Source organism: Nyctereutes procyonoides, unplaced genomic scaffold (genome assembly GCF_905146905.1).
Source record: "Nyctereutes procyonoides isolate TBG_1078 unplaced genomic scaffold, NYPRO_anot_genome, whole genome shotgun sequence".
NCBI classification, from domain to species: domain Eukaryota; kingdom Metazoa; phylum Chordata; class Mammalia; order Carnivora; family Canidae; genus Nyctereutes; species Nyctereutes procyonoides.
The window spans coordinates 25,582,745-25,607,762 of NW_026575036.1; the positions used below are offsets into that span (position 1 = coordinate 25,582,745).

Sequence of the window (25,018 nt, forward strand, 5' to 3'; positions counted from 1 at the left end):
CAGGATGAGAGAAGCAACACTTATCCTAAGAGCTAATTTCATAAAACTTAGATCACATTGGTGAAAAGTGGTTTTGTAAGCTATATAAATGCTGGTTCTTATCTGTCATCCTGTCATCCTTGTAATATTTTGTATTTGTCTAATCCTCCTAGTTTCACTACAAGCACCTCTAAGACAGAGATTTAGATTTCCTGCACTCACCCCGCCCCCCGACCAGTAGCACAGTTCCAAACATACACCAGGTATTAGATACATGCAAACAGAATTGAACTAAAGTGAACTGACCTCTCAAAGACGGGAATAGTGGAATACCTCTATGTACTATTGGTCCTTGACCCTGAGAAAGAAGTCAGAAATTGCATTTAAAAGGAAATTTGAAAAGGAGCTTTGGAAACAGAGCAAAGGAAAGAAAAAGTTCAGAGAAATATAAGCCTCTTGAAACTTTTTATACACTTAAACTTTGTCCTGGAGAAAGTAGTTCAGCAGAGAAAAGAACAGCATTAATGTGCAGCAGGGGTAGTCTCCCAAGATGTGTCATCAGGATTAAACAAGGACTTCTTTCAGAAACTGCTCAAAGGCAGACATGCTCCCAATATTCAAACTCTATTCTTCTCTTTTTCCTTTTAACTTTCCCCGAGGCACAGGGAAATCTATGAATCGCTATTTTTTGAAAACTAGCTTTTCATCAATATTTTATTGTTTTTTGGCCTTATAGGTTACCAATATTTTCCACTATCACAACAATTTTAAAACATTTTGAGTCTTTGTAGAGAAAGAATGCCTAAGGGATTTTGTGGGGGGAGGGATGCAGTAAAAATACAAATAAAAATGTTAATGATAATATTTAAATTACATATACGTAGATACTATTTTTCCAAGAATGTGGGCAGTTACAGCTAAATCATCTAGCAAACCAAGACTGGAATAGACAAACTATAGCAGGAAGGATTTTAAGATTGTTCAAGGAAGGGAAATTAACAGAGGAAGTGCTCACTTGTCTGGTACCATTGAGTGGTTTAGACTGATCTGGAGAGTTCTACTAGCAAGGAATGATTGGATTCTCTGAATCAATTTCAGGGATTTAAGCTTACTGTTAATTTCAGGATTTTGTGCTCTCTTGAGGTCCATGCTACTTCTAGTAGGAGTAGGTCTCCCCCTAGAGGGGAAATGGAGAATTTGTTCCTTAGGCTTCTTGCTTAGAATTCAATGAACTAGTTCTTTGTTCATTCACCCATCATTCATCCATTCATTCAATAAATACTTATTAAATTATATTACTGTGCTGTTCCTTATGATAGATGCTGAAGCTACAGCTGAAAATAATATCATTGTGATCCCTGCCTCCAGGAAAATTATAGTTAATGTCAGAAATAAACATTAGATAAAGAATCACAAATAATCACATATGAGAATAAACATAGATAAAGAATCACACAAATAACATTAGTGATAAGTTCTATAAAGGAAAAGTATGGAGGATAATATGACAATTCAGTAGAGAGCCTCAATAAGACTGGGAAGTAAAGGAAAATGGCCTTGAGTACGGATTTGGAAAACAAATGGATATAACCAGATCAAAACTGTTTAGGGAGTGGGCCCTCCAGCAAATGGACAAGAGTATTCAAAGACTGAGAGGGAAAAAGCTTAGGTAGTTGGAAGAAGAATATGAGGACAGAATAATAAAGAGGCAAAGGGCACAAGTTATGGTTAGAAAGGTACAGATGCTCCAGATCAGCCAAGGTCTGAGTGAACGTACTAAGGATTCTAAACTTTTTCCCAAAAGAATAGGAAGTTATTGATAGGTATTATACAAGTGATATAATCACATCTGTGTTTTTAAAGGATCACTTTGACTTTTTTTAAAAGATTTTATTTATTTATTTATTCATGAGAGACAGAGAGAGAGAGGCAGAGACACAGGCAGAGGGAGAAGCAGGCTCCATGCACTGGGAGCCCGATGTGGGATTTGATCCCGGGTCTCCAGGATCGCACCCTGGGCCAAAGGCAGGCGCCAAACCGCTGCGCCACCCAGGGATCCCTCACTTTGACTTTTTGATGAAGAATGGGTTATAGGAGCAGAGATTAAAATAGGAAAAACAGCAATTAAGTGATCTGGGCAAGAAGTGATAGGGATATAGACTAGGGTGGCGGCCATATAAAGGGAGAGAAGTGAGTGAATTTGAAATATTTTAGATCAGAATTGATCAAAATATTGGCTTGGTGACTGACTACAAACTGAAGATAAGGGGGTAGAGTTTGCCAAAAATGACTCTTAGATTTTTACTGTATGCTTCTAGATGAATTGAAGAGCCATTTACAAAGGTAAGAACTTGTGTGTGTGTGTTGGGGGGAATCTGATCAAAGATCAGTTCATTAAATATTAAGGCTCCTACTAAATGTCAGGCACTGTTTAGCACTAGACACTGGAAATTTTAAAGTGGAGGAAAAACAGGATTTCTGTCCACAAAAACTTTTGACTAATGAAAGATAATGATAATATTAATGCATCATTTCAACATTATGCAGCTATGCAAGAATAAATGCCATCCAGTAGAATCCCAGAAAAGAGACATCTTAGTACAACCTGGGGGCTCAGAGAAGACCTTTTAAAGAAAATTATAATGACCAAAGTCTTGAAGGATTAGGAGAAGTAAAGAAAGGTAGAATTTTTTTTTCTTCAGGGAAAAAAAGGAATTAGATTACTTAGACCAGCCATCTGCTGAGAACAACTAGGGTACTGAATAGATATTTTTTTTAAATATCCCTAAAAATTATCCAAGATGTTTCAAATAGGATTCTTTAAAGACCTATAATCCCAACTCCACTCTAACGCACAGAAAAAGGACTTCAAAAAATCTTTAGTGAAATAATAGAACATTGAAACCAAAATGTGATAAAGATTATACAAAAGAGAAAGCTACAGATGAATCTCATTCACAAATATCAATGCAAAAATCCTAAATAAAATATTAGCAAATTGAATCAAATAGCATGGTATGTCATGACCAAGTAGAAATTGCTTTAGAAATGCCAAGATGGTTCAATGTTAGAAAATACATTAGTATACTTATTAGTATTATTATGTATAAGAAGAGATGTCTTATGATTATCTCCATAGATTCTAGAAAAATATCTAAGAAGACTCAAGATGTATTCCTAACAAAAAATAATTTTCAAAACTGGAAGAGTATTTTCCTAACATCATAAAGCATCTTGCTTCCCAGTATCTTATTTTTATGGGAAAACACTGGAGGCATTCTTGCTAATGTTTGAAACAAAACAAGGATGTCCACACTATTACTATAACATCTAACATGGTATTGACGGTATTTGCCACAGCACTGACACAGAAAAAGCAATTAGATATATGAGAATTGCAGAAAATGTAATGGTGTATCTAGAAAATGAAAGCAAAGCAATAGGAAAATTGCTGAAAATAAAAAGATGAATCAGTAAGGTAGCAGGATACAAAAGCAATTTACAGATGTCAGTAGGTTTCATACATATAGGGAAGAACCAGTTAGAAAATAATGTAGAAGAGAACATTGTAATCCCATTTGCAAAGGCAAATTACAAAGCCCCCAGGAATAAAGTTAATAAGAAATATATAAAAACCAATGAGGAAAGCTTTATCATATTCCCTGAAAACCAAAACTTGAACAAATGAAAGACATACCTTAATTTGTAAATTTAATTCCAGTAAAAATTCCAACACGTTTTTTGTTTGTTTTTTAGTTAAATAGATTTTTTAAAAAGATTTTATTTTTTTTTATTTGAGAGATATAGTGCACACTAGCTCAGGGGTAGGAACAGAGGCAGATTCCCTTCTGAGCAGGGGGCCTAATCAGGGCACCACCATCTCTACACAGGGCTTGATCTCAGGACCCAGGACATCAGACCCCAAGATCACAACCTGAGCTGAAGGCAGATGCTTAAAGTAGTAAAACATATTCAAGAAGGAAAGAAAGAAAGAAAGAAAGAAAGAAAGAAAGAAAGAAAGAAAGAAAGAAAGAAAGAAAGAAAGAAAGAAAGAAAGAAAAAGAAATTACATTGAGATAGCATTTCTTACTGTGTTGGCAAAAATCCAAAAGTCTGAGAGCACACTGTTGCCAAATGTCTGGTGAAAGACACATACTGATATGGACCAGTGAAGTGTAGAATGATACAGCCCCCAAGGTGGGGAATTTGGTACTATCTAGCAAAATTACAAATAGATGCAGTCATCCTTTCGCCCAGTGAATACATTTTCTAGGAATCTATCCTAAAATACATCTGCACAAATTTGGAATGATCTATGCTCAAAGTTATTCACTGTGGCATTATTTTTAGTGGAAAAAGACTATAAATATCCCAAATGCCATTTAGAGAGAGGAACTCAATAGTTAAATAAATTATAGTATATAATAGACATACTCATACCAATATAGGAATATTTCTTTGCATTGCTATAGAATGATTGTCATAATAATATTATGTGAAGCAAGGTGCAGAGCAGCATATCTGGTAGCTACTTCTTGTACAAAATTAAACATTAAAAAATAATCCAGAAACTAATAAAAATGGTTATTTATAGAAGGTGGGGATGGGGAATGAGGATCAGGGGATAGGATAGGAAGAGAAACTCCTCTGAGTATACCAATTTTTGTAGTTTTGAATTTATAATCATATAATTTTACATATTCAAAAAATAAATTAAAAAAGGAAAAAAGAGCAATCCTCCAAACTGAAAACAAATTAAATGAACCTAAGCATGTGATTGGTAACACCACCCAACACACACACAGACAAGATTTATTTCACATGACTTTTGAAACTTCATTCTGTAGTTTTATTGTTAATACCAATACTGGTATCATGAAATATTTTATGTATATTATAGGATAAAGCAAGTAAGTTCAATATAAGAGTTGATAAAAATGTAAAATCGAATCAGTTAAAAAATTTTTTTTCTCGTTAAACTTTTGTTTTAATGGGTCTCAAAATTCTGTGACAGATTTTTGGTCAAGTTGTTTCCATTAAAAAGTACTGATTTTAAAAACTAATAACTTAAAACTGCCACACACGCACACACACAAAAAAAAAAACCAAAATGGTCCACAAAACATTCTCCTTTCCTTCTGAAGGTTTTACGATGCATTGTTATCATTAACCAGTCTTTTACTATTAAACTTAAATGGCCAATTGACACAAACAGTTCTGAGACCGTTCTTCCACCACTGATTAAGACTGGGGTGGCAGGTATTGGGGATAATATTCATTTAGCCTTCTGAGCTTTCTGGGCAGACTTGGTGACTTTGCCAGCTCCAGCTGCCTTCTTGTCCACTGTTTTGATGACACCCACAGCAACCGTCTGTCTCATGTCACGAACAGCAAAACGGCCCAGAGGAGGATAGTCAGAGAAGCTCTCAACACACATAGGTTTGCCAGGAACCATATCAACAATGGCTGCATCCCCAGATTTCAAGAACTTGGGACCATCTTCCAGCTTCTTTCCAGAACGACGATCTATCTTTTCCTTCAGCTCAGCAAACTTGCAAGCAATGTGAGCTGTGTGACAATCCAGCACAGGTGCATATCCAGCACTGATTTGGCCTGGATGGTTCAGGATAATCACCTGAGCTGTGAAGCCAGCTGCTTCCATTGGTGGGTCATTTTTGCTGTCACCAGCCACGTTGCCACGACGAACATCTTTGACAGATACGTTCTTGACATTGAAGCCCACATTGTCCCCAGGAAGAGCCTCACTCAAAGCTTCATGGTGCATTTCAACAGACTTTACTTCAGTTGTAACATTGACTGGAGCAAAGGTGACCACCATACCAGGCTTAAGAACACCAGTCTCCACTCGACCCACTGGGACAGTACCAATACCACCAATTTTGTAGACGTCTTGGAGAGGCAGACGCAAGGGCTTATCAGTTGGACGAGTTGGTGGCAGAATGCAATCCAGGGCTTCAAGCAGTGTGGTTCCGCTGGCATTCCCATCTTTACGGGTGACTTTCCATCCCTTGAACCAAGGCATGTTAGCACTTGGCTCCAGCATGTTGTCACCATTCCAACCAGAAATTGGCACAAACGCTACTGTGTCGGGGTTGTAGCCAATTTTCTTAATGTAGGTGCTGACTTCCTTAACGATTTCCTCGTATCTCTTCTGGCTGTAGGGTGGTTCAGTGGAATCCATTTTGTTAACACCAACAATTAGTTGTTTTACACCCAGTGTGTAAGCCAGAAGGGCATGCTCACGGGTCTGCCCATTCTTGGAGATACCTGCTTCAAATTCACCAACACCAGCAGCAACAATCAGGACAGCACAGTCAGCCTGAGATGTGCCTGTAATCATGTTTTTGATAAAGTCTCTGTGTCCTGGGGCATCAATGATGGTCACATAATACTTGCTGGTCTCGAATTTCCACAGGGAGGTATCAATGGTGATACCACGTTCACGTTCAGCTTTCAGTTTATCCAAGACCCAGGCATACTTGAAGGAGCCTTTTCCCATCTCAGCAGCCTCCTTCTCAAATTTTTCGATAGTTCTTTTGTCGATCCCACCACATTTGTAGATCAGATGGCCAGTAGTGGTAGACTTGCCCGAATCTACGTGTCCAATGACGACGATGTTGATGTGAGTCTTCTCCTTTCCCATTTTGGTTTAGGTTTAGCGGTGGTTTTTACGACACCTGTGTTCTGGCGGCAAACCCGTTGCGAAAAAGGAATCAGTTAAAAATTGAGTGTTTAAATCTGCAAGCTATAGGTATTCTGAAGAAGGCAATAATTTCACTGAAGAATATGAATAAGCTGAATGATGTAGAGCTATGGATGAATCTTTGAATGAGGAATCATAGAAGATTGTTCTTCAGGGGGCCGAGCCTGATGATTCTCCACACAACTTCTGTGAAGCTAATGACATATAATACCGTGACACTGAATATGTAAATTGTTCTTAATTCTGAATATTACACAATTATAGGGGACCAGATGCTTGGAAGGTAGGGAATATCGTCACCTATGAAGAAAACTGTTTCAAGTCACAAACGATTAAAACCCTTTAGGGCTCTTGGGTGGCTCAGTGGGTTAAGTATATGCCTTTGACTCAGGTCATGATCCCAGATGCCCTGCTCCATGGGGAGCCTGCTTCTCCTTTTCTCTCTGCCTGCCATTCCCCCTGCTTGTGCTGTCTCTGTCAAATACATAAATAGAATCTTAAAAAAGCAAACAAAAAACCCTTCAAATATTTTAGCTTCTGACCAAGCGAAATGTGAAGAGAACATTTTTCACAGATGGTTTCCATGCAAAAAAAAAGAAAAAAAAGAAGAAAGAAAGAAAGAAAGAAAGAAAGAAAGAAAGAGAGGAGAGCATTTAACAAACTACTATCTGGACTGCCTGCAAGCATTAATGTGCATCTGAGTGCAGGATAGTTTTCACAGTATACCTGTTTGGAAAAGAAATAGGGACATGCATTACAGAATTTCACCAGTGTGTTTCATGGAATTTTCAAGAACTCCTATTTTCTCTACTTAAAAGAATTAAAGGCCTTTATCTAAAGAGTTATCATTCTCTGAGCATCCAGATTTTCAACTGTTCAGTGGAAATTAAGTTTAAGATTTGGAAGACAAATTTACTCTTGGAAATATTTTATAAAGTTAAATAATTTTTTTTCTAAAGATTTTATTCATGAGAGAGAGAGAGAGATAGAGGCAGGGACACAGGCAGAGGCAGAAGCAGGCTCCATGCAAGGAGCCCGACATGGGACTCGATTGCAACTTTATAAGAATTATTATTTTTTTTTGCTTGGAATAGAAAAAGGAGGAAACTAACTAAAGGAAGACTTTAGACTGCATTATAGAAATGTTACAAAAATTATGGACTGGGGGATCCCTGGGTGGCTCAGCGGTTTGGCGCCTGCCTTTGGCCCAGGGCACGATCCCGGACTGGGATCGAGTCCCACGTCGGGCTCCTGGCATGGAGCCTGCTTCTCCCTCTGCCTGTGTCTCTGCTTCTCTCTCCTCTCTCTGTGACTATCATAAATAAATAAAAATTTAAAAAAAAATTATGGACTGTGTTTGTTGGTTTAAATGTCAACTGTGGGAAAATATTCAGACTCAGGGTTTGGGCACTGCTTCGAAGTCCTCTTTTTCAGAGAAACTGATAGCAATCATAGCAGAAAGTGGGCCGACTTACGAATTCCATCTAATCAGACAAGAAATAGTATCATTGTTTACTGCAATTGGAAGAATTTCTACAAGTGTAAAAGAAATGAAAAAGTTCAGGAACTTGTTGCAAAGTATTCATTAAAAAAATGAGTTGAAATGTGCCTACAATGTGGCACATTCAAATGTGCCTCTGAATAACAGAGGCCAAAGAGTGGATTAGTAAGAGTTTGAAGTCAAACTTCTTATATAAAGTCACTTTTATCAAAGAAGAATTATATTGTTTAAATAGTTTTATTCAGTGATTGTATTGAATTTAAACATGTAAAATATTATTGTGAGTCAAATAATATCTTGATAATGTGGCACAAATGTTAAAGTTTAATATTGAACAGAATCATAATTATTAAATTTTAAATTTTTAAAAATTTTCACAGGAGGAAATATAGTAAATTATAAACTATAGAAGAAAAGATTAGAGAGCTTAAAGGCCTGGAAATAAGAACTATTTAAAATGTAGTATAGAGAGAGAAAAAGAAGAAAGGATCAGAGCAAAAGTGATCTGTGAAATAAGCAGTTTAACACACATGCAACTGAAGTTTCAGGAATTGGGGGCTAAAAATATATTCAAATAAAAAGTAATGGCTAAAAAATTTCCAAATTTGAAACTTCTGAAATCTAGTCAGAATAAACTTAAAGAAAACATGCCAAGGCACATCCTAATCAAACTGCTAAAAACCAAGGGTAAAGAAAAAATTTCTAAAAGTAGTCAGATAAAAAAAGACACATTACATGTAGAGCAAGGATTAGCAAACTATGGCCCATGGGAAAAATCTGGCCCACTGCTTGTTTCTGTAAGTAAAATTTAGTTAGAACACAGCCCCACAAACTCATTTATGTATTTGCTAGAGCTGCTAGCCCTTGGCAGAGTTGAGTAGTTGCAACAGCCTAAAAGGCTTTTATGATTTGCAAAGCCTAAAGGATTTACTATCTTTCCCGAAAAGTTCGCCATTCTGCTATAGAGGAACAAAGAAAATAGCACAAGATTTCTTATAAAAGCTACGCAAGACAGAAGATAAGATCAATCCAGAAGTTTTTACTCAGAAAAAATATCTTTCAAAAACAAAGGGAAAATAAAGACTATTTTAAACAAGCAAAAGATGAAATGTTATAAGGAAGCTCTTCAGGCAGAAGAAAAAAAAACGTGAAAATTTGGATCAACACAAAGGAATAGAGTATGAGAAGTGATAAAATGTAGGTAAAATACAAAGAATATTTTTCCCACGTATTAGTCTCTTGAAAAGATAAACGACTACAGTAAAAGTAATAAAAGCTCACTTGAGATTTTAGCATATGTAGAAGTGATATATGACAACAAAAACACAAGGATATAAGGGAGGAAGGAAATGAAAAATGTTATACTATTTGAAGGTTGGCTATGCTAAACTGAAGTGTATATTACAAACTCTGTAGCTCCACCATCTCACACAGTAGCTGGTTGCTACATGTGGCTATTTAAATTAAAATTTGAGAAAATTAAAAATTTAGTTTTTTAGTCATACTAGCCACATTTAAAGTATTCAATATCTGTATGTGGCTAGTAGTTACCATATTGAGCAGTGCAAATTAGAACAATTCCATCATTGCAGAAAATTATTTTGGAGGGCACCTGGGTGGCTCAGTGGTTGAGTGCCTTTGGCTCAGATCATGATCCCAGGGTCCTGGGATGGAATTCCGCATCAGGCTCCCTGCAGGGAGTCTGCTTCTCCCTCTGCCTATGTCTCTGCTTCTCTGTTTCTCATGAATAAATAAAATCTTTCAAAAAAAATTTTTTTTGGAAAGAACTGTTTTAAAGCAATACTAACGACAAGAGAGCAAAAGAAAGAAAAGAGAATGAAAAGAGGAAGAGCTAATAATCCTACAGGTAAAAAGGAATCATTTAAAAATTCAATTAATGCAAACACTGGAATAGAAATAAGAAAAAGGAAACAGGGGGATCCCTGGGTGGCTCAGCGGTTTGGCACCTGCCTTTGGTCCAGGGCTCGATCCTGGAGTCCCGGGATCGAGTCCCACGTTGGGTTCCCAGTGTGGAGCCTGCTTCTCCCTCTGCCTGTGTCTCTGCCTCTCTCTCTTTCTCTGTCTATCATGAATAAATAAAATCTTAAAAAAAAAGAAAAAAGAAACAGAACAGATGGGACAAACAAAAACAGCAAGATGATAGATTGAAGACCAATCTTCGGCAGCCCCGGTGGTGCAGCGGTTTAGCGCCACCTGCAGCCCAGGGCGTGATCCTGGAGACCCGGAATGGAGTCCCACATCGGGCTCCCTGCGTGCTGCCTGCTTCTCCCTGTGCCGGTGTCTCTGTCTCTCTCTCTAGCTGTGTCTCTGTGTCTCTATGAATAAATAAATTAAAAAAAAAAAGAAAACCAATCTTATCAATAATTATAAAAAATGTAAGTAGTCTAAATATCCCAATTAAATGTAGAGACGGTTAGGTTGGATAAAAAGTAAGACCTAAGCATATTCTAAATATAAAGACATACAAGGAAAAAAATGGAAAAGCTATGCCAGGCAAACACTAACAAAAAAAAGCTGAAATGGCTTCATTAACATTAGACTAAATAAATATTGGAGCAATGGATATTACCAGGAATAAAGAAAAGCCATTTCATAGTGATAAAGTTGCCAATTCAGCAAAAGGACACCTTAATCCTAAATTGTCAAACACCTAATAGTTTCAAAATGTAGGAAGCAAAATCTAATAGAAATGAGAAATAGATAAATCTACAAATACAGTTTAAATCCAAATATTAACATATTGATATTAAATATAATTAGACTAAATGTTCTAGATAAAAGACAAAGGCTGCCAAATTGGATAAAGAGGAAAACAAAACAAAATCTGACTATATTCTATCTACCAGAAATATACTTAAAACTTAAGGAAACAGGCTGAAGGTAGATGAATGGAAAGGGATACATCATGCACCCCATTCAAAAGGAAGCAGCAGGGATCCCTGGGTGGCGCAGCGATTTGGCGCCTGCCTTTGGCCCAGGGCGCGATCCTGGAGACCCGGGATCGAATCCCACGTCGGGCTCCCGGTGCATGGAGCCTGCTTCTCCCTCTGCCTATGTCTCTGCCTCTCTCTCTCTCTCTCTCTCTGTGACTATCATAAATAAATTAAAAAAAAAAATAAAAAAATTAAAAAAAAAAAAAAAAAAAAAAAACAAAAGGAAGCAGCAGCTATATTAATGTCAGTCAAAAATTTAAGACAAAAGAATAAGAAAACAATCTAATAATGAAGAATATTCAATTAACTAGGAGTTATGACAACTAAATAATTGAGATTACACTTATAACAGCATCAGAATATATAAAAAATAGAAAAAAATTATCAGAAGGATAAATCCACAAATACAGTAGAAGATTATAATAGCAACTTGTTGGTAATTTGTAATATAAGTAGAAAAATCACTATAGAAAATTTTTATAAACAGTTTATAAATTTGTTTAAAAATTTGTACTAATATATCTAAAACTTACATCCAAAAAATGCAAAATATGGGCAGACTGGGTGGCTCAGCGGTCTAGTGCCACCTTCAGCCCAGGGCCTGATCCCGGAGACCCAGGATTGAGTCCCACATCAGGGTCCCTGCATGGATCCTGCTTCTCCCTCTGCCTGTGTCTCTGCCTCTCTCTCTGTCTTTCATGAATAAATAAAATCTTTAAAAAAACCCAAAAAAACAAAAAATGCAAAGTATATATTCTTTCATTTATATATATAATAATTGTAGGGATCCCTGGGTGGCGCAGCGGTTTGGCGCCTGCCTTTGGCTCAGGGCGCGATCCTGGAAACCCGGGATCGAATCCCACGTCGGGCTCCCGGTGCATGGAGCCTGCTTCTCCCTCTGCCTGTGTCTCTGCCTCTCTCTCTCTCTCTCTCTCTGTGGCTATCATAAATAAAAATTTAAAAAAAAAAAAAAAGACTTGTATATTAGGCAGATTTCAACAAATTTTGAAAAGTTGATACTGAACAGGAAGTATTCTTCAACTACAGTGAATTTAAGCTATTAATCAATAATAAAAAGACAACCAGAAAATTATCATGTTTGGAAATTAAGAAATGTGAATTTATTCAACAAATATTTAATGCATGCTTATTATGAGACAGGCAGTGTTCTAGGTACTTGGGATTGTATCAGAGAAGATAATAAATAGAAGTTTGACATACCAGGTATTGGAGAGAATATAGGGTAATGAGAACTTTTGCCATGCTGATGGAGGATGAATTATTACAACCACTTTTGAAAGCAATTTGATGTGTTCTAGTAGAGCTGAAGATAGACATACCCTATGACCAGCAAATCCACCCATATGTATAAACTTTTGGAAAATTCTACTTTAGAAAGGCTTGTTATGCATACTGAGAGATATGTACTAGAATATTCATAGCAGTATTGCTAGTAATAACCTAAATTTGAAAACGACTGAACTGTCCATCAACAGTAGAATGCAACTGTAAAACAGATATTTATGCATTGCGGTATATTCATATAATGGAATAGAGAAGAACAATGAAAATGATGAAGCACAGGTACCTCAAGAACATTGATAACTTTTACAAATTTAATGATTTGAAAAAAGAAGCAGGGCATAAAACACTAAAAAATAGTGTGATTCCATTGATATAAAGTTCAAGAGAATAATGTCATTATGATTCCATATACGTAATGTTTGAAAATAGGCAAAGTCACCCTATATTGTTTAGAGATGTGTGTAAATATGTGATAAACTATATAGGAAAGTGAAAATTATTATCATGGCAATCAAGATAGGGGGTTCCCATAGGAGGGAGAGAGCGTGGCAGTGGAGGACTTTGGGGGGGGGGGAAGATAATTGCCATATCTGTTTCCTACATAATGATTATACATCTATTGCTGTTGTTCATTAAATTGTACATGTATGGTTTTATTTACTTGTATATAGTTTGTTATATTTCACAACTGATGAAGGCCCAAAAATAAAGGTAAGAAGGCATATTGTCAAGAAAGACATTAACATAGAGGACAGTGTAAATAAAGGTATGGTGGCATAAAAGTGTGCTGGGTGGATGGGAACTACAAACACACTTGTGCCTCTAGAAGGTTAATAGTGGAGTAGAAAGTGCTGGGAAAAAATGAGGTTGGAAGCTATGGAAGCCTTTTGTACATTTAAGCTGGGCTGTGAGAAGGCTCAAATCTGAATTTTAGGTAGATTCCTCTAAATGCTGCAGGGGAGAAGGATATCCAGGGAGGAGAAAGAAGGGAAGGGGCAGAGGAAAGGCTGAGAGAAAGGAGCTATTAGAATCTTCTGGGCAGGAGATACCAAGGGCCTGAAGTATGGTGTCACTTACAGAAATGCAGAGGAGGAAATGGATTAGAGAAGTATATGTGTACATTCTGGTAATCTTCCTATTTTGAAAAACACAGTCACTCCAGGGCTCTTTCAACTTTGGGTTTGTGGTTAAAATGTGGGTAGTATGGTGCCAAGATATCACAGAGCTAATCTCAAGCATATATAAATCTATTTCTTTCCAAGCTAAACTCAGACAAGTAATACTCTCCCAGTTTTCAAGTCCTCCAGGCAACTGAGGATCCTTCATCTCAAATATCCATCACTCTCAAGAAGCCCTTTAGGTAGTATAGACATTTTAACAATGTTTGTTCTTCCAATCCACGAGCATAGAATGTTTTTTCCATTTCTTTGTGTCATCTTCAATTTCTTCCATCAGTGTTTTATAGTTTTCAGAGTATAGATCTTTCACCTATTTGGTTAGGTTTATTCCTAGGCATCTTATGGCTTTTTGGTGCAATTGTAAATGGGATCAATTCCTTGATTTCTCTTTCTGCTGCTTCATTACTGGTGTATAGAAATGCAACCAATTTCTGTACATTGATTTACGCCTGAGACTTTATTGAATTTGTGTATAAGTTCTAGCAATTTTTTGGTGGAGTCTTTGGGGTTTTCTACATAAAGTATCATGTTGTCTGCCAATAGTAGAAGTCTGACTTCTTCCTTGCTGGTTCGAATACCTTTTATTTCTTTTTGTTGTCTGATTGCTGGGGCGAGGACTTCCAGTGTTATGTTAAATGATAATAATGCCAATGGACATTCCTGTCTTGTTCCTGACCATAGAGGAAAAGCTCTCAGTTTTTCTCCATTGAGGGTATTAGCTGTGGGTCTTTCATATATGGCCTTTATGATTTTGAGGTATGTTCCCTCTATCCCAACTTTGTTGAGGATTTTTATCAAGAATGGATACTGTACTTTGTCATTTGCTTTTTCTGCATCTATTGATCATATGGTTCTTGTCCTTTTATTAATGTGGCATGTCACATTGATTTGCAAACATTGAACCGCCCTTGCAGCCCAGGAATAAATTCCACTTGATTGTGGTGAATAATTCTTTTAATGTACTGCTGGAGTTGATTTGCTAGAATCTTGCTGAGAATTTTTGCATCAATATTCACTAGGGATATTGGACAGTACTTCCCCTTTTAATGGGATCTTTGTCTTGTTTTATAATCGAGATAATGCTAGTCTCATAGAATCTGCACATTTAATGCAATCCCTCTTAAAATGCCACCAGAATTTTTCACAGAACTAGAACAAACTATCCTAAAATCTGTATGAAACCACAAAAGACCCAAAATAGCAATCTTGAAAAAGAAAAGCAGAGCTGGAGGCATCATAATTCCAGACTTCCAGGTATATTACACAACTGTCGTCATCAAGACAGTATGGTGCTGGCACAAAAACAGACACATAGATCAATGGAACAGAATAGAAAATTCAGAAATGGGCACTCAACACTATGGCCAACTAATCTTCAACAAAGCAGAAAAGAAGACTCAACGGAAAAAAGACAGTCTCTTTAACAAATAGTGTTGGAAAAACTAGACAGCAACATGCAGTAGAATGAAACTGGATCACTTTCTTACACCACACACAAAAATAAGTTCAAAATAGATGAAAGACCTAAATGTGAGCAGGGATCCATCAAAATCCTAGAGGAGAACACAGGCAGCAATCTCTTTGATCTTGGCTGTAGCAACTTCTTACTAGACAGGAACATTATCAACAACAGCCAAATTATGGAACTAGCCCAAATGTCCATCAACTGATGAAAGGATAAAGATGATGTGGTCTATATATACAATGGAATATTACTTAGCCACCAAAAGAATGTAATCTTGTCATTTGCAATGACGTGGATGGAGCTAGAATATATCATGCTAAAAAATACGTCAAAGAAAGACAAATGCCATATGACTTCACTCCTATATGAAACTTAAGAAACAAAACAAGATGAACATAGGGGAAGGGAAAAAAGAGAGGGAGGCAAACCATAAGAGACTTAAGTGTAGAGAACGAACTGTAGAGAATGGAGGGATGGGCTAAATGGGTGATGGGGATTAGGGAGGGCACTTGTTATGAGCATGGGGTGTTACATATGTGATGAATCACTAAATTCTATGCCTAAAACCAGTAATACCCTATGTGTTAACTAACTAGAAGTAAAAACTTGAAAAATGAAAAGAAACAAAAAAGAAGCCCTTTAAAAAGACTTAAATGTATCATCCTGCCTTTTGCCCTCACAGGGCATCAGGGAATGATGCTGCTGTCTATCCTCTGTGCTAGGTTGTTTCAGAGATAAAAATCTACTGAGAGGGCAGCCCGGGTGGCTCAGCGGCTTAGCGCCTGCCTTCGGCCCAGGGCATGATCCTGGAGACCCGGGATCGAGTCCCACGTCGGGCTCCCTGCATGGAGCCTGCTTCTCCCTCTGCCTATGTCTCTACCTCTCTGTCTGTTTCTCATGAGTAAATAAATAAAATCATTTTTTAATCTTCTACTGAGAAGTTCTTTCTAGCCTATCTTCCTCTCTCACATCTGTTGATTACTTCCTTTCTTCCATTAGACCTTAGATGCAGATTATACTCCAGCATCACCTCCATGCTTCATCTTCAAAGAACCTTTCTCCATAATCACCTTTTCCAATGACAAGAATTTCCCCCCAAACACTAATGAAAGTCCATAAGTGTGAAGCAGAGGGCACTTATGTCTCACAGACCTCATTACAATTAAACACCAGGAATTTCAATGTTCTAACCATGTGAAATTGTGGGCAGTTTATTATAAATCACACCTGGAGGTGCCTTGGATGGTTCTCATTATTCTGCAGAACTGCAAAAGCCAGTATTGCCATTGGTAAGAGGGAATTAATTTTTAATAACACAAGAAGCAACTGGAAGCAGGTGTGTGATATAGTGATAGATAAGCTGGGATGAATGGGAGAATGGATATGTGACTCAGGATCACACTTGAGGGGAAATGAGTCCTGGTTTGGTATATTCATTCTGGTACTCACCAGTGAAGTCACATAAAATTGCCCTCTGCTTCTTAGAGACCCAGACAATACTGTTGAGAATAGAAAGGCCTTACTGAAATTGTTCTACTAAGGTTGTTTAGGGACTAACTTTGACTTCTGGAATATTGTTTTTCTGATCCATGGTTGATTTTTTTTTTACGATTTTATTTTTTCATTTTGATATATAGAGAAAGAGAGAGCCTGAATGGTGGTAGGTGGGGGTAGTAGAGGGAGAAGCAGGCTTCCAACCAAGCAGAGAGCCCAACTTGGGGCTTGAGTTGGGACTCCAGGGACTCCAGGATCATGACCTGAGCGGAAGGGAGATGCTTAACTCACTGAGCCACCCAGGTGCCCTTGATGTTTGGTTTTAATTTGGTTTTGCTATTCTAGAAAGTTTTATCCTTAGATCTCCTTTGTTATGTATTTGGTCAATGTGGAGAATTTTCATTTTTGTTTGGTTTGGTTTTAGAACAGAAGTAGAGAAGGCATAAGCAAGGGGCAGAAAGCAAGGGTCAATTTTATTGCAGTAAAATGTACCCTGAACTAACATTACCCTAAATTACTAGCCTACTAGCTCAGGAACTCAAAGGGAAGAGAAACACTAGCTTGTAAAACACAGTAACCTTCCTATTCATAATACCCTTGTCAGTTAGCTACCAATATTATAACCAGTAGTAGGACATTTTTTTTTAACCTGTCTTTGGTAGATTAAGAATATACATCAGGAGTTCTCCCTAACATATAGGATGGGGATACATTCTCAAAAAACACTGATGGGGGGTGGGGAGAAAGCATGCAGTTCTCGACTTTGAGTTCTGACTGAAACTTGGCTCCACTATCTTTGTGACTTTGATGGGGAGGGTGGTAGTATATACCACCGGGGGTTCCAGTGGGTGGGCAGGTGATAACTCTCATTTCAAAGCCATAAGCACTTTCCTGTTTTACAAGTAGACACTTCTGTGTATCTTACAGTAAGTATTCCTTTTTTTTTTAAAGGCCACTAGTAGGGTCATTTAATTGTGTGAACATAAGCTTTAAATCACTAATGTAGATGGGTGAAACCAAAGAAGCTACGCTGCTCTCTAAGATAAGACAGAGTTGGAGCTCTGCAGCTACATGTCCTTAAGGGAGATGTTTCTTTTTCCTAGATATGGATTCAGGATTCATTCATTCATCTATTCAGCAAATATTTATTGAGCACCTATCATGTGCCAGGCACTATTCTAGGCTCTGGAGATATCAGAGTGAATAAAATCCAACATCTGCCCTAATGGATCTTATGCCCTATTTGAAAGTGAAAGACAACAAATAAATAAACAAGTAAAATATAGTGTAACAGATATTGACTGTTCTTCTCCCTGTGGAGAAGAGTAAACCAAAGAAAAGGGACTGGAGAGTTCTGGAGTAAGAGGGGATCCTTGTGCCTGCAAGAAAAAAAAGCAGGGGATGAGTAGGTTGCTCAGTGGTTGAGTGTCTGCCTTTGGCTCAGGGCGTGGTCCTGGAGCCCCCGATGGACTCCTGCATCTGGCTCCCTGCGTGGAGCCTGCTTCTCCCTCTGCCTATGTCTTTGTCTCTCTCTCTGTCTCTCATAAATAAAATCTTTTAAAAAAAGAAAAAAGAAAACAAAGCAGGCACTGTGTCTATACATTGTGAACTTATGGTTGACCATAGAAGATGGAACTGTTTTCACATAAGACTTTTATTTAAAACAGGGGCTTCAGGGTCTGTGTGAAAAAGTTGGGAGAAAGACCCTTCTCCTCACTTCTGCCTAAGATCCAGCACTGATGCAGTACTTTGAAGATGTGGATCACCTTCTGGAAACCCAGTCTGGGAAACCATCATGAATACTAGTGTGGTCCCCATTTGTATGTATTGAATAGAAGCCTAGGGCACCTTCACAGTGGCTGCTAAAATGCAGCTGGCAGTGCCTTGGTCATAGCAAAAGAGATGTGGTAAAAACTATTCTTGATAGTATTTTTAGGGTGTCTAAGAGATTTGGAGAGAGCATAACTATATGTGTTAGTAAGAATGAGACCACAAAATTTTGTATGAATTGTCTACAATAGAATACCTTAGACTCCCTCAACATATGACAGTAGAGAAGAGGCCTGGAAATTTGCATATGTCAGTATATAGGAACACCTAATTTCTAAAAATTCATTTAAATGGAAGGGCATATTTCACTCAGCATATGAAATAAGTCAATCGGAGAAGGACAAACATATGGTCTCATTCATTTGGGGAATATAAAAAAATAGTGAAAGGGAATAAAGGGGAAAGGAGAAAAAATGAGTGGGAAATATCAGAAAGGGAGATGGAACATGAGAGACTCCTAACTCTGGGAAACGAACTAGGGGTGGTGGAAGGAGAGGTGGGCAGGCGGTGGGGGTGACTGGGTGACGAGCACTGAGGGGGGCACTTGATGGGATGAGCACTGAGTGTTATTCTATATGTTGGCAAATTGAACACCAATAAAAAATAAATTTATAAAAAATAAAATAAAATAAGTGGAAGGGCAGACATACCAGAGTCTGTGCCCTGTCCAGATACTTGGGACATAATTTCCTCCAAATCGGACTGATACTCTCTGGGAGAGGCAATTTGTCGAGCAAAATTGTCCCATGGAACCAAAAATTGTGAGTGGCCTTCAGTGGTAAAGCATTATCAGTGCCTGATGAGGGTTGGGACTTGGGGCCAAACCAGTCCCTGAGCTGATGGCAACTTTCTGGGCCAGGGGGGCGGGGGCACAAAAATATATAGAAAAGATGGAAGGTACATGAGGCCCTGTTACAGGCATCACAGTTGGCTCCCGAGCTCCAAATGCCAGTCTGTTGCCAACTACCCAGCAACACTTGGACTGGAACTAGCCCTGTCAGAGTAGCACAGGATAAATGATTGAATGTACACTGAGGAAAAAAAGCCTCTGCAAGTGCTGACACAAGTCATGCAGAAAGGGGAGATAGGGTGAACACCAGCACGACAGGTTTAATTGGAATGACAGGTGATTTTCAGTGGAAATTCAGACTGCGTAAGAAGGAATTCTCGCTTTGAGTAAAGTTAATATGGAAGAGAAAGAAATGTGGGGGGAATGGCCTTTTTTAATACTCCTAAAAATGATTTGAGGGCACAGACAAAGCAACTGAAAGTCTTGCTCGGGCTCAAGTGTGTGTGTGTGTGTGTGTGTGTGTGTGTGTGTGTGTGTGTGTGTGACTTCATGGCCATGTCTGTGACAACGGTACTCTGGAGACTGTGGACAGTTGGACACCCTCTCCAGCTAGAGGCTCATAATGGTTCAGGGTCCTTGCAAACTACCATGTCCACTTCTCTGTACAAGGGTAGAGGAAATGAGCAAACAGGTTGTCTGTAATACCAGGCAAAGCACCCTCTCATGATGAGAATATTTAGTCAATGAGACAGACCGAACCTACAACAGTGAGTATTCTCAGTCTCTCTTGAACCTCTAGAAAAAGACCCCTGCCTATGACAGTTGGTGCTCTCACTACCAGTGCAGAACGGAGGGCAAAATCAAAGATGCTGAAACAAGGACAAAAGTTCCTTCTCAGAAAAAAAGAAAAAAAAAAAAAAGAATACATCCAATACATCCAAGAGGTGAAGTAAGCAGGCGAGTGAGAAAGCAAGGGCCAGGCTTGAGAGAAAGTATGGGAGTGTCTGCAGTGAAAGGAGAGAGAATGGCAGCTACAGCTCTGTCAGGATGTGTGAGATGAGGAGAGGAGGAGGGAAGAAAAGTTTAAGATGTTTTGCTCTGTGCTGAGAATGTGAATTCCTTTAGAGTTTTCCCAGAGATTATAATAAAAATAAAGTGCTTTTAAATTCTTTTGGGCTGTTGGATGTGTTTCTTTGGAATGTGACATCATGATGGGATGGGCTTCAAGGTAACTCCATGCCGTAAAAGTTACATCTGGACAGAACTCTCTGGGATGGTTGGACGTAGCAGTCAGCTCCACCTTGATTTTGATCATCACTCTCCATCTGGGTCAAGGCAGCATCTTCATCCTGGCTGTTGGATTTATATAGTGCAAAAAGTACACTAACTATATAAAAGACAGACTGGAGAGAAACTGGACGCCAGAGAGGAAAAGAGCAGAAACTTCTAAGAGTCACAATTCTAGTGAGAATGTGATGGTTAGAACTAGGTGTGCCTGACAGAAATCTGTATCTGTACACTATGGAGTCTCTTCCCCACATTGGCTCATGAGACTGGAATGAAGGAATAGACCAGCTGGAGCAGTTCCCTGAAGATAAGAGCAAGGAGCAGAAGGGATTGTTTTATTCTTGCTATATGGCATACATGCTATGTGCAAATACGCTAATGATGTGGCCAGAGTACCCATTCAGCCCCCTTTTGTTTGGGAATAGATCCATTCAATAAATCCTAGGGCACTGGTGTCCAGAGATCCCAGCCCTGAAACCTGGCCAGCTGACGGAGGCTTCTTTGCTCCCTGTATCTGTCCCCTTTATTTTTCAGAGGCTAGACCCTCCTATTTTCCCTAGTCCCATTTCCACACAGAATTCCTAAAATGATCTGGCTCTGAACCTGATGCACCAATAGTCTCCTCCTCACATTTTCAAGTCCTGCTACTAGTCTACTCCCCCAGGTCCCACCTACCCTCGGTTCTCGTAAGTCTGACCTGGAACTTGACTGGTTCAGCCACACCACTTGATCTCTGCACCTGTATCCCATGTTCTTTCGTGCTTCTCCAAGATTTTCCTTCCCTCTAAGCTCAGACCCCCTGTACTCTCAGCAGACTTCCTCCTAGCACCTCTGGGCAGCATAATGTGATCTTATGCTGAAAGCCTTGACATACATGGTATCCTCAACAATAGTGGCAAAAAGCCCTGTATGATGACATAACCCAGCTCCTACTGTACGGGGACCATGTTTAATGTAAGAGTAAGACTAAGATGGGAAGCCCTGTATTAGGGACAGGGTCATTTTTATGGATAAAGGCAGGGACCCACTTGACGGGTGAGATAACTGGCAAGATGAAATCAACCATCTGCAATACTGGTCAAGAATGTGAAGTAACAGACCCAGGCAAAAAGCCCAAAGTCCTGTCTTCTCTGGCTATAGCAGAACTCTCCAAGGAAGGATGAACTACAGGGTCAAACCCATATGCCCTGAGAAGATGCTTTCTATAGTATGATGAGGAAATTACACCGTGTAAGCTCAGCTGTGTGTGTATGTGTGTCTTGTCTCCATTTCTAGTTTTCCTATATTTTTCTTGTAAAGACTTTTTGTAAATACCAGCCCACTTCAGCTGTGCTTAGGAAAACCAAGGAAAAGCATTTCTGTCTTCTCCTGAGCTTTAGGAATAACGCCATGGGGAACAGAGCACCACAAGTTTGTGGAGTAAAGAAAGGAATGAGCAAGCAAATGGGATCGAATCATTTTGTTTTAGAAAATATCATACTGCAGGGTTTTTAATCTGTTCACATAGTCGTTCTGGGAAATCAAATTTCTAATGGCTGCAAATAATACTTTATAATTTCAGCCATCCCTTAGGTTAAACTTTCTGCTATTTAGGTTACCTCCCCACTAATTTCTGTTTTAATAATAGTAGAACAGACATAAACCAAACAGTTCTTTAGTGCTAATAGTGCTGCAAAAGTTTCTCTGGGCCAGCCCCACTCTTCCTTACTAGAGTACACGACCGGGGAAATCCCAAGGTAACAAGTCGGCTATTGCTGAACTACTAGGGTACAAAACGTTTCACGCAGATCTAGCTCTTCCCCACCTTGAAGTGGTCCAGTTTGTTTCTCCTCTTTAGATTTATTTCCTCGTACGAAATTCATTTTTAGCTCCTGACCACCTGGCTCCTCCCAATTTGCTAGGGTCATTACTAGTGAGCGTGCTGCTGCCCAGGTGCTTCTGCTTCTCAGTCTCAAGTCGGATCTGTAAACATATTAAATTCACAGTTTCTTCCCCCTCCCCTTTCCCACTCCGCTCCTCAAAGAGGGAAAGTCGTCACTTCTGTGAGGCACTTGAGGGTGTCTGTGCAAGGACACTGGGCCCTGGGGTGGGTGGGGGGCGGGGGGCGGGGGGACTGCCCTCACACGCACTGTCCCCATCCATCCCTTTCACCCGTGAGCTGATGCAGTGTCAGGGTTAGAGATAATATCGTAGATCATTCAATCCAATCCCCTAACAGATGAGGAAAATCATTCATCCAAGGTCTCCGCACTTGGTCTTCCGGCCAAAAGGCCGAGAGAAGCGATATCCAAGGTCTCTGAATTAAAAGGCAGGAACAAAATCGGATTCAGGTCCCCTGAACTCGGCTGTGTGTGGGCTGCAGAGCTCTGGATGAGGGACCCGGCGCGCACCGCGGTTCTGGCCACGGGTTCATCCAACGAACACAGAGAGCGTTTACTTACTACGCGCCAGGCACGATTTTAGGTGCCGGGGACTCCGGGATTGGGGGCGGGGAGCCGCGGATGCCCGCACCTTAGGGAGCTTCCGTCCTCGGGCCTGAAGGGCTGGGCCTCCTCGGGCCGGAAGGCCTCCCAGCGCCCCGGGCGGCAGCGGCTGGCTCAGCTGGGAGGGAGTCGCGCGCTTCCTCCGCTCCCGCGCGGCCTGCGGCGGGGGGGGGGGGGGGGGGGGGGCTGCAGAGGCCCGAGCGAGAGGCGAGGCCGGGCGGGGCGGGCTCCCGGGCGCCTCCGGGTCCCTCGCCTTCGTGCGCGCGGCCGAGGGCAGAGCGGCGAGGCCCGGCGCTGGCGCCATCCTCGGGCCGAAGGGAGGCCTGGGGGGGGGGGGGCTCCCAAGGCGGCGGGCGCCGAGGAAGGACGACGTCTCGGTGACCTGGAGGTCCGTGCCGCGCTCCCTCAGGAAACGGCCGCTCGCGCCTCCCCCCGGCGGAGGCCCCCGCGGCGCCCCCTCCCCGCCCGCCCCACTGCAGCTTCGCCGCCGCGCTCCCCGCTCGCCGCCACTGCCCGGTGGCCATGGAGACACACGTCATTTACGTGCCGTGCGTCGCCTTGGAAACAGGGGCGCATCCGCGGCGCGGCTGGGAGGCCCGCCCCTGCCACTCCAGGCACGCTCGCGGGCGCTGCCGGTTCCCGGCCCGGGTAGTCCCGAGCGGTCGCCGCCGCCGGCCTCCGCGAGCGCCTCGGGGACCCCGAGAGCCCGCGGGCACTCGCCGCTCGTGGCGCCCGGAGGGCGGCGCTGACCCGGGCGCAGTCCGGGAGGCCAGGCGGGGGCGGGCGCCCGGGCCCCGGGGCAAGGCGGAGGGTCCGCGTCCCGCCGGCCCCTCCCGGCCTCCTCCGACCGTGCCGGCGCCCTCGCTCGGCTCGGGACTCGCCTCTCCCGTCGGCTCCCCGCCCCTCTCGGGAGCCTCCTCTTCCCTCGGCCCCTCCCCGCCACCCCCCCCCGGGGACCTCTCCCCCTTCCCCGTCCCTCCCTCCCCCACCCCCGACCCCGACCCCGACCCCGACCCCGACCCGGGGGCCGGGCTGGACCGGACCCAGAGCCGCCCCCGCCCGCTGCTGCCGTTCAATGGAGGACGGTCCGCTGGAGATCATGACCAAGGACGGCGGCGACATGCCGGCACCTCTGGAGGTGTCCACCGTGCCGGCCGTGGGGGACGTGATCTCCGCGGAGTACAACGGCGGCATGAAGGAACTGATGGAGCACCTGAAGGCCCAGCTGCAGGCCCTGTTCGAGGACGTGAGGGCCATGCGGGGGGCCCTGGACGAGCAGGCCTCGCACATCCAGGTGCTCTCGGACGACGTGTGCGCCAACCAGCGGGCCATCGTCTCCATGTGCCAGATCATGACCACGGCGCCCCGCCAGGGCGGCCTGGGCGTGGTCGGCGGCAAGGGGAGCTTCCCGGGTACCCCGCGAGAGCCGGAGACCCCTTCGCCTGCGATCGGGGACAGCGGCTTGCTGGGTCGCGATCCCGAGGACGAGGACGACGATGAAGAAGAGGAGAAGGAGACGCCCGGCTCCGCCACACCCACGAGTCACTGTGAGCGCCCCGAGAGCCCCTGTGCCGGTCTCGTTGGGGGGGACGGGCCACTTGTGGAGCCCCTCGACCCGCCCGACATTACCCTGCTGCAGCTGGAGGGCGAGGCCTCTGTGTGAGGGGACTCCGAGGGGGCGCCACTTTCCCGGGCTGGCTTTGGGTTTCCGAGTGCATGACGCGAGGGGACTGGAGGGGACTGGACGGCGCGGTGCAGCATGCTTCCCTCCGACCGCTGCTCTCGTGGGTCGGGCGGAGAGACCGCCTCGAGGAAGGATGCATAGGGAGAAGGACCTTGGGAGCGTCAAGAACTCTTTCTGCCTAACCAGGGGAGACCTAGCAAACGGCCGAAAGGTGAGGTTCCGGGAGAGGAAGCGCCCATCTCTGGACTCCCATCCATCCCCTACCCTGCCCATTCCCCCTCCCCAGCCAACAGGAGAACCCCTGAATTGTGTAAATAAAATTCTGCTTTTTCTATTCTGAAAAA

General features: G+C 41.8%; 1 protein-coding gene across 1 annotated transcript; it reads left to right on the forward strand.

Moving 5' to 3' along the window:
• The first annotated feature begins 24,036 nt into the window (after positions 1 to 24,036).
• Positions 24,037 to 25,018, forward strand: CCDC184 (coiled-coil domain containing 184). Its single transcript, XM_055318689.1, has one exon. It carries the CDS (start codon positions 24,066 to 24,068, stop codon positions 24,651 to 24,653), a length of 588 nt encoding a protein of 195 aa, XP_055174664.1. The 5' UTR covers positions 24,037 to 24,065; the 3' UTR covers positions 24,654 to 25,018.

Coding starts and splice junctions, on each gene's coding strand:
- CCDC184 (XM_055318689.1), top strand. CDS start 24,066: ATGGAGGACGGTCCGCTGGAGATCATGACCAAGGACGGCGGCGACATG.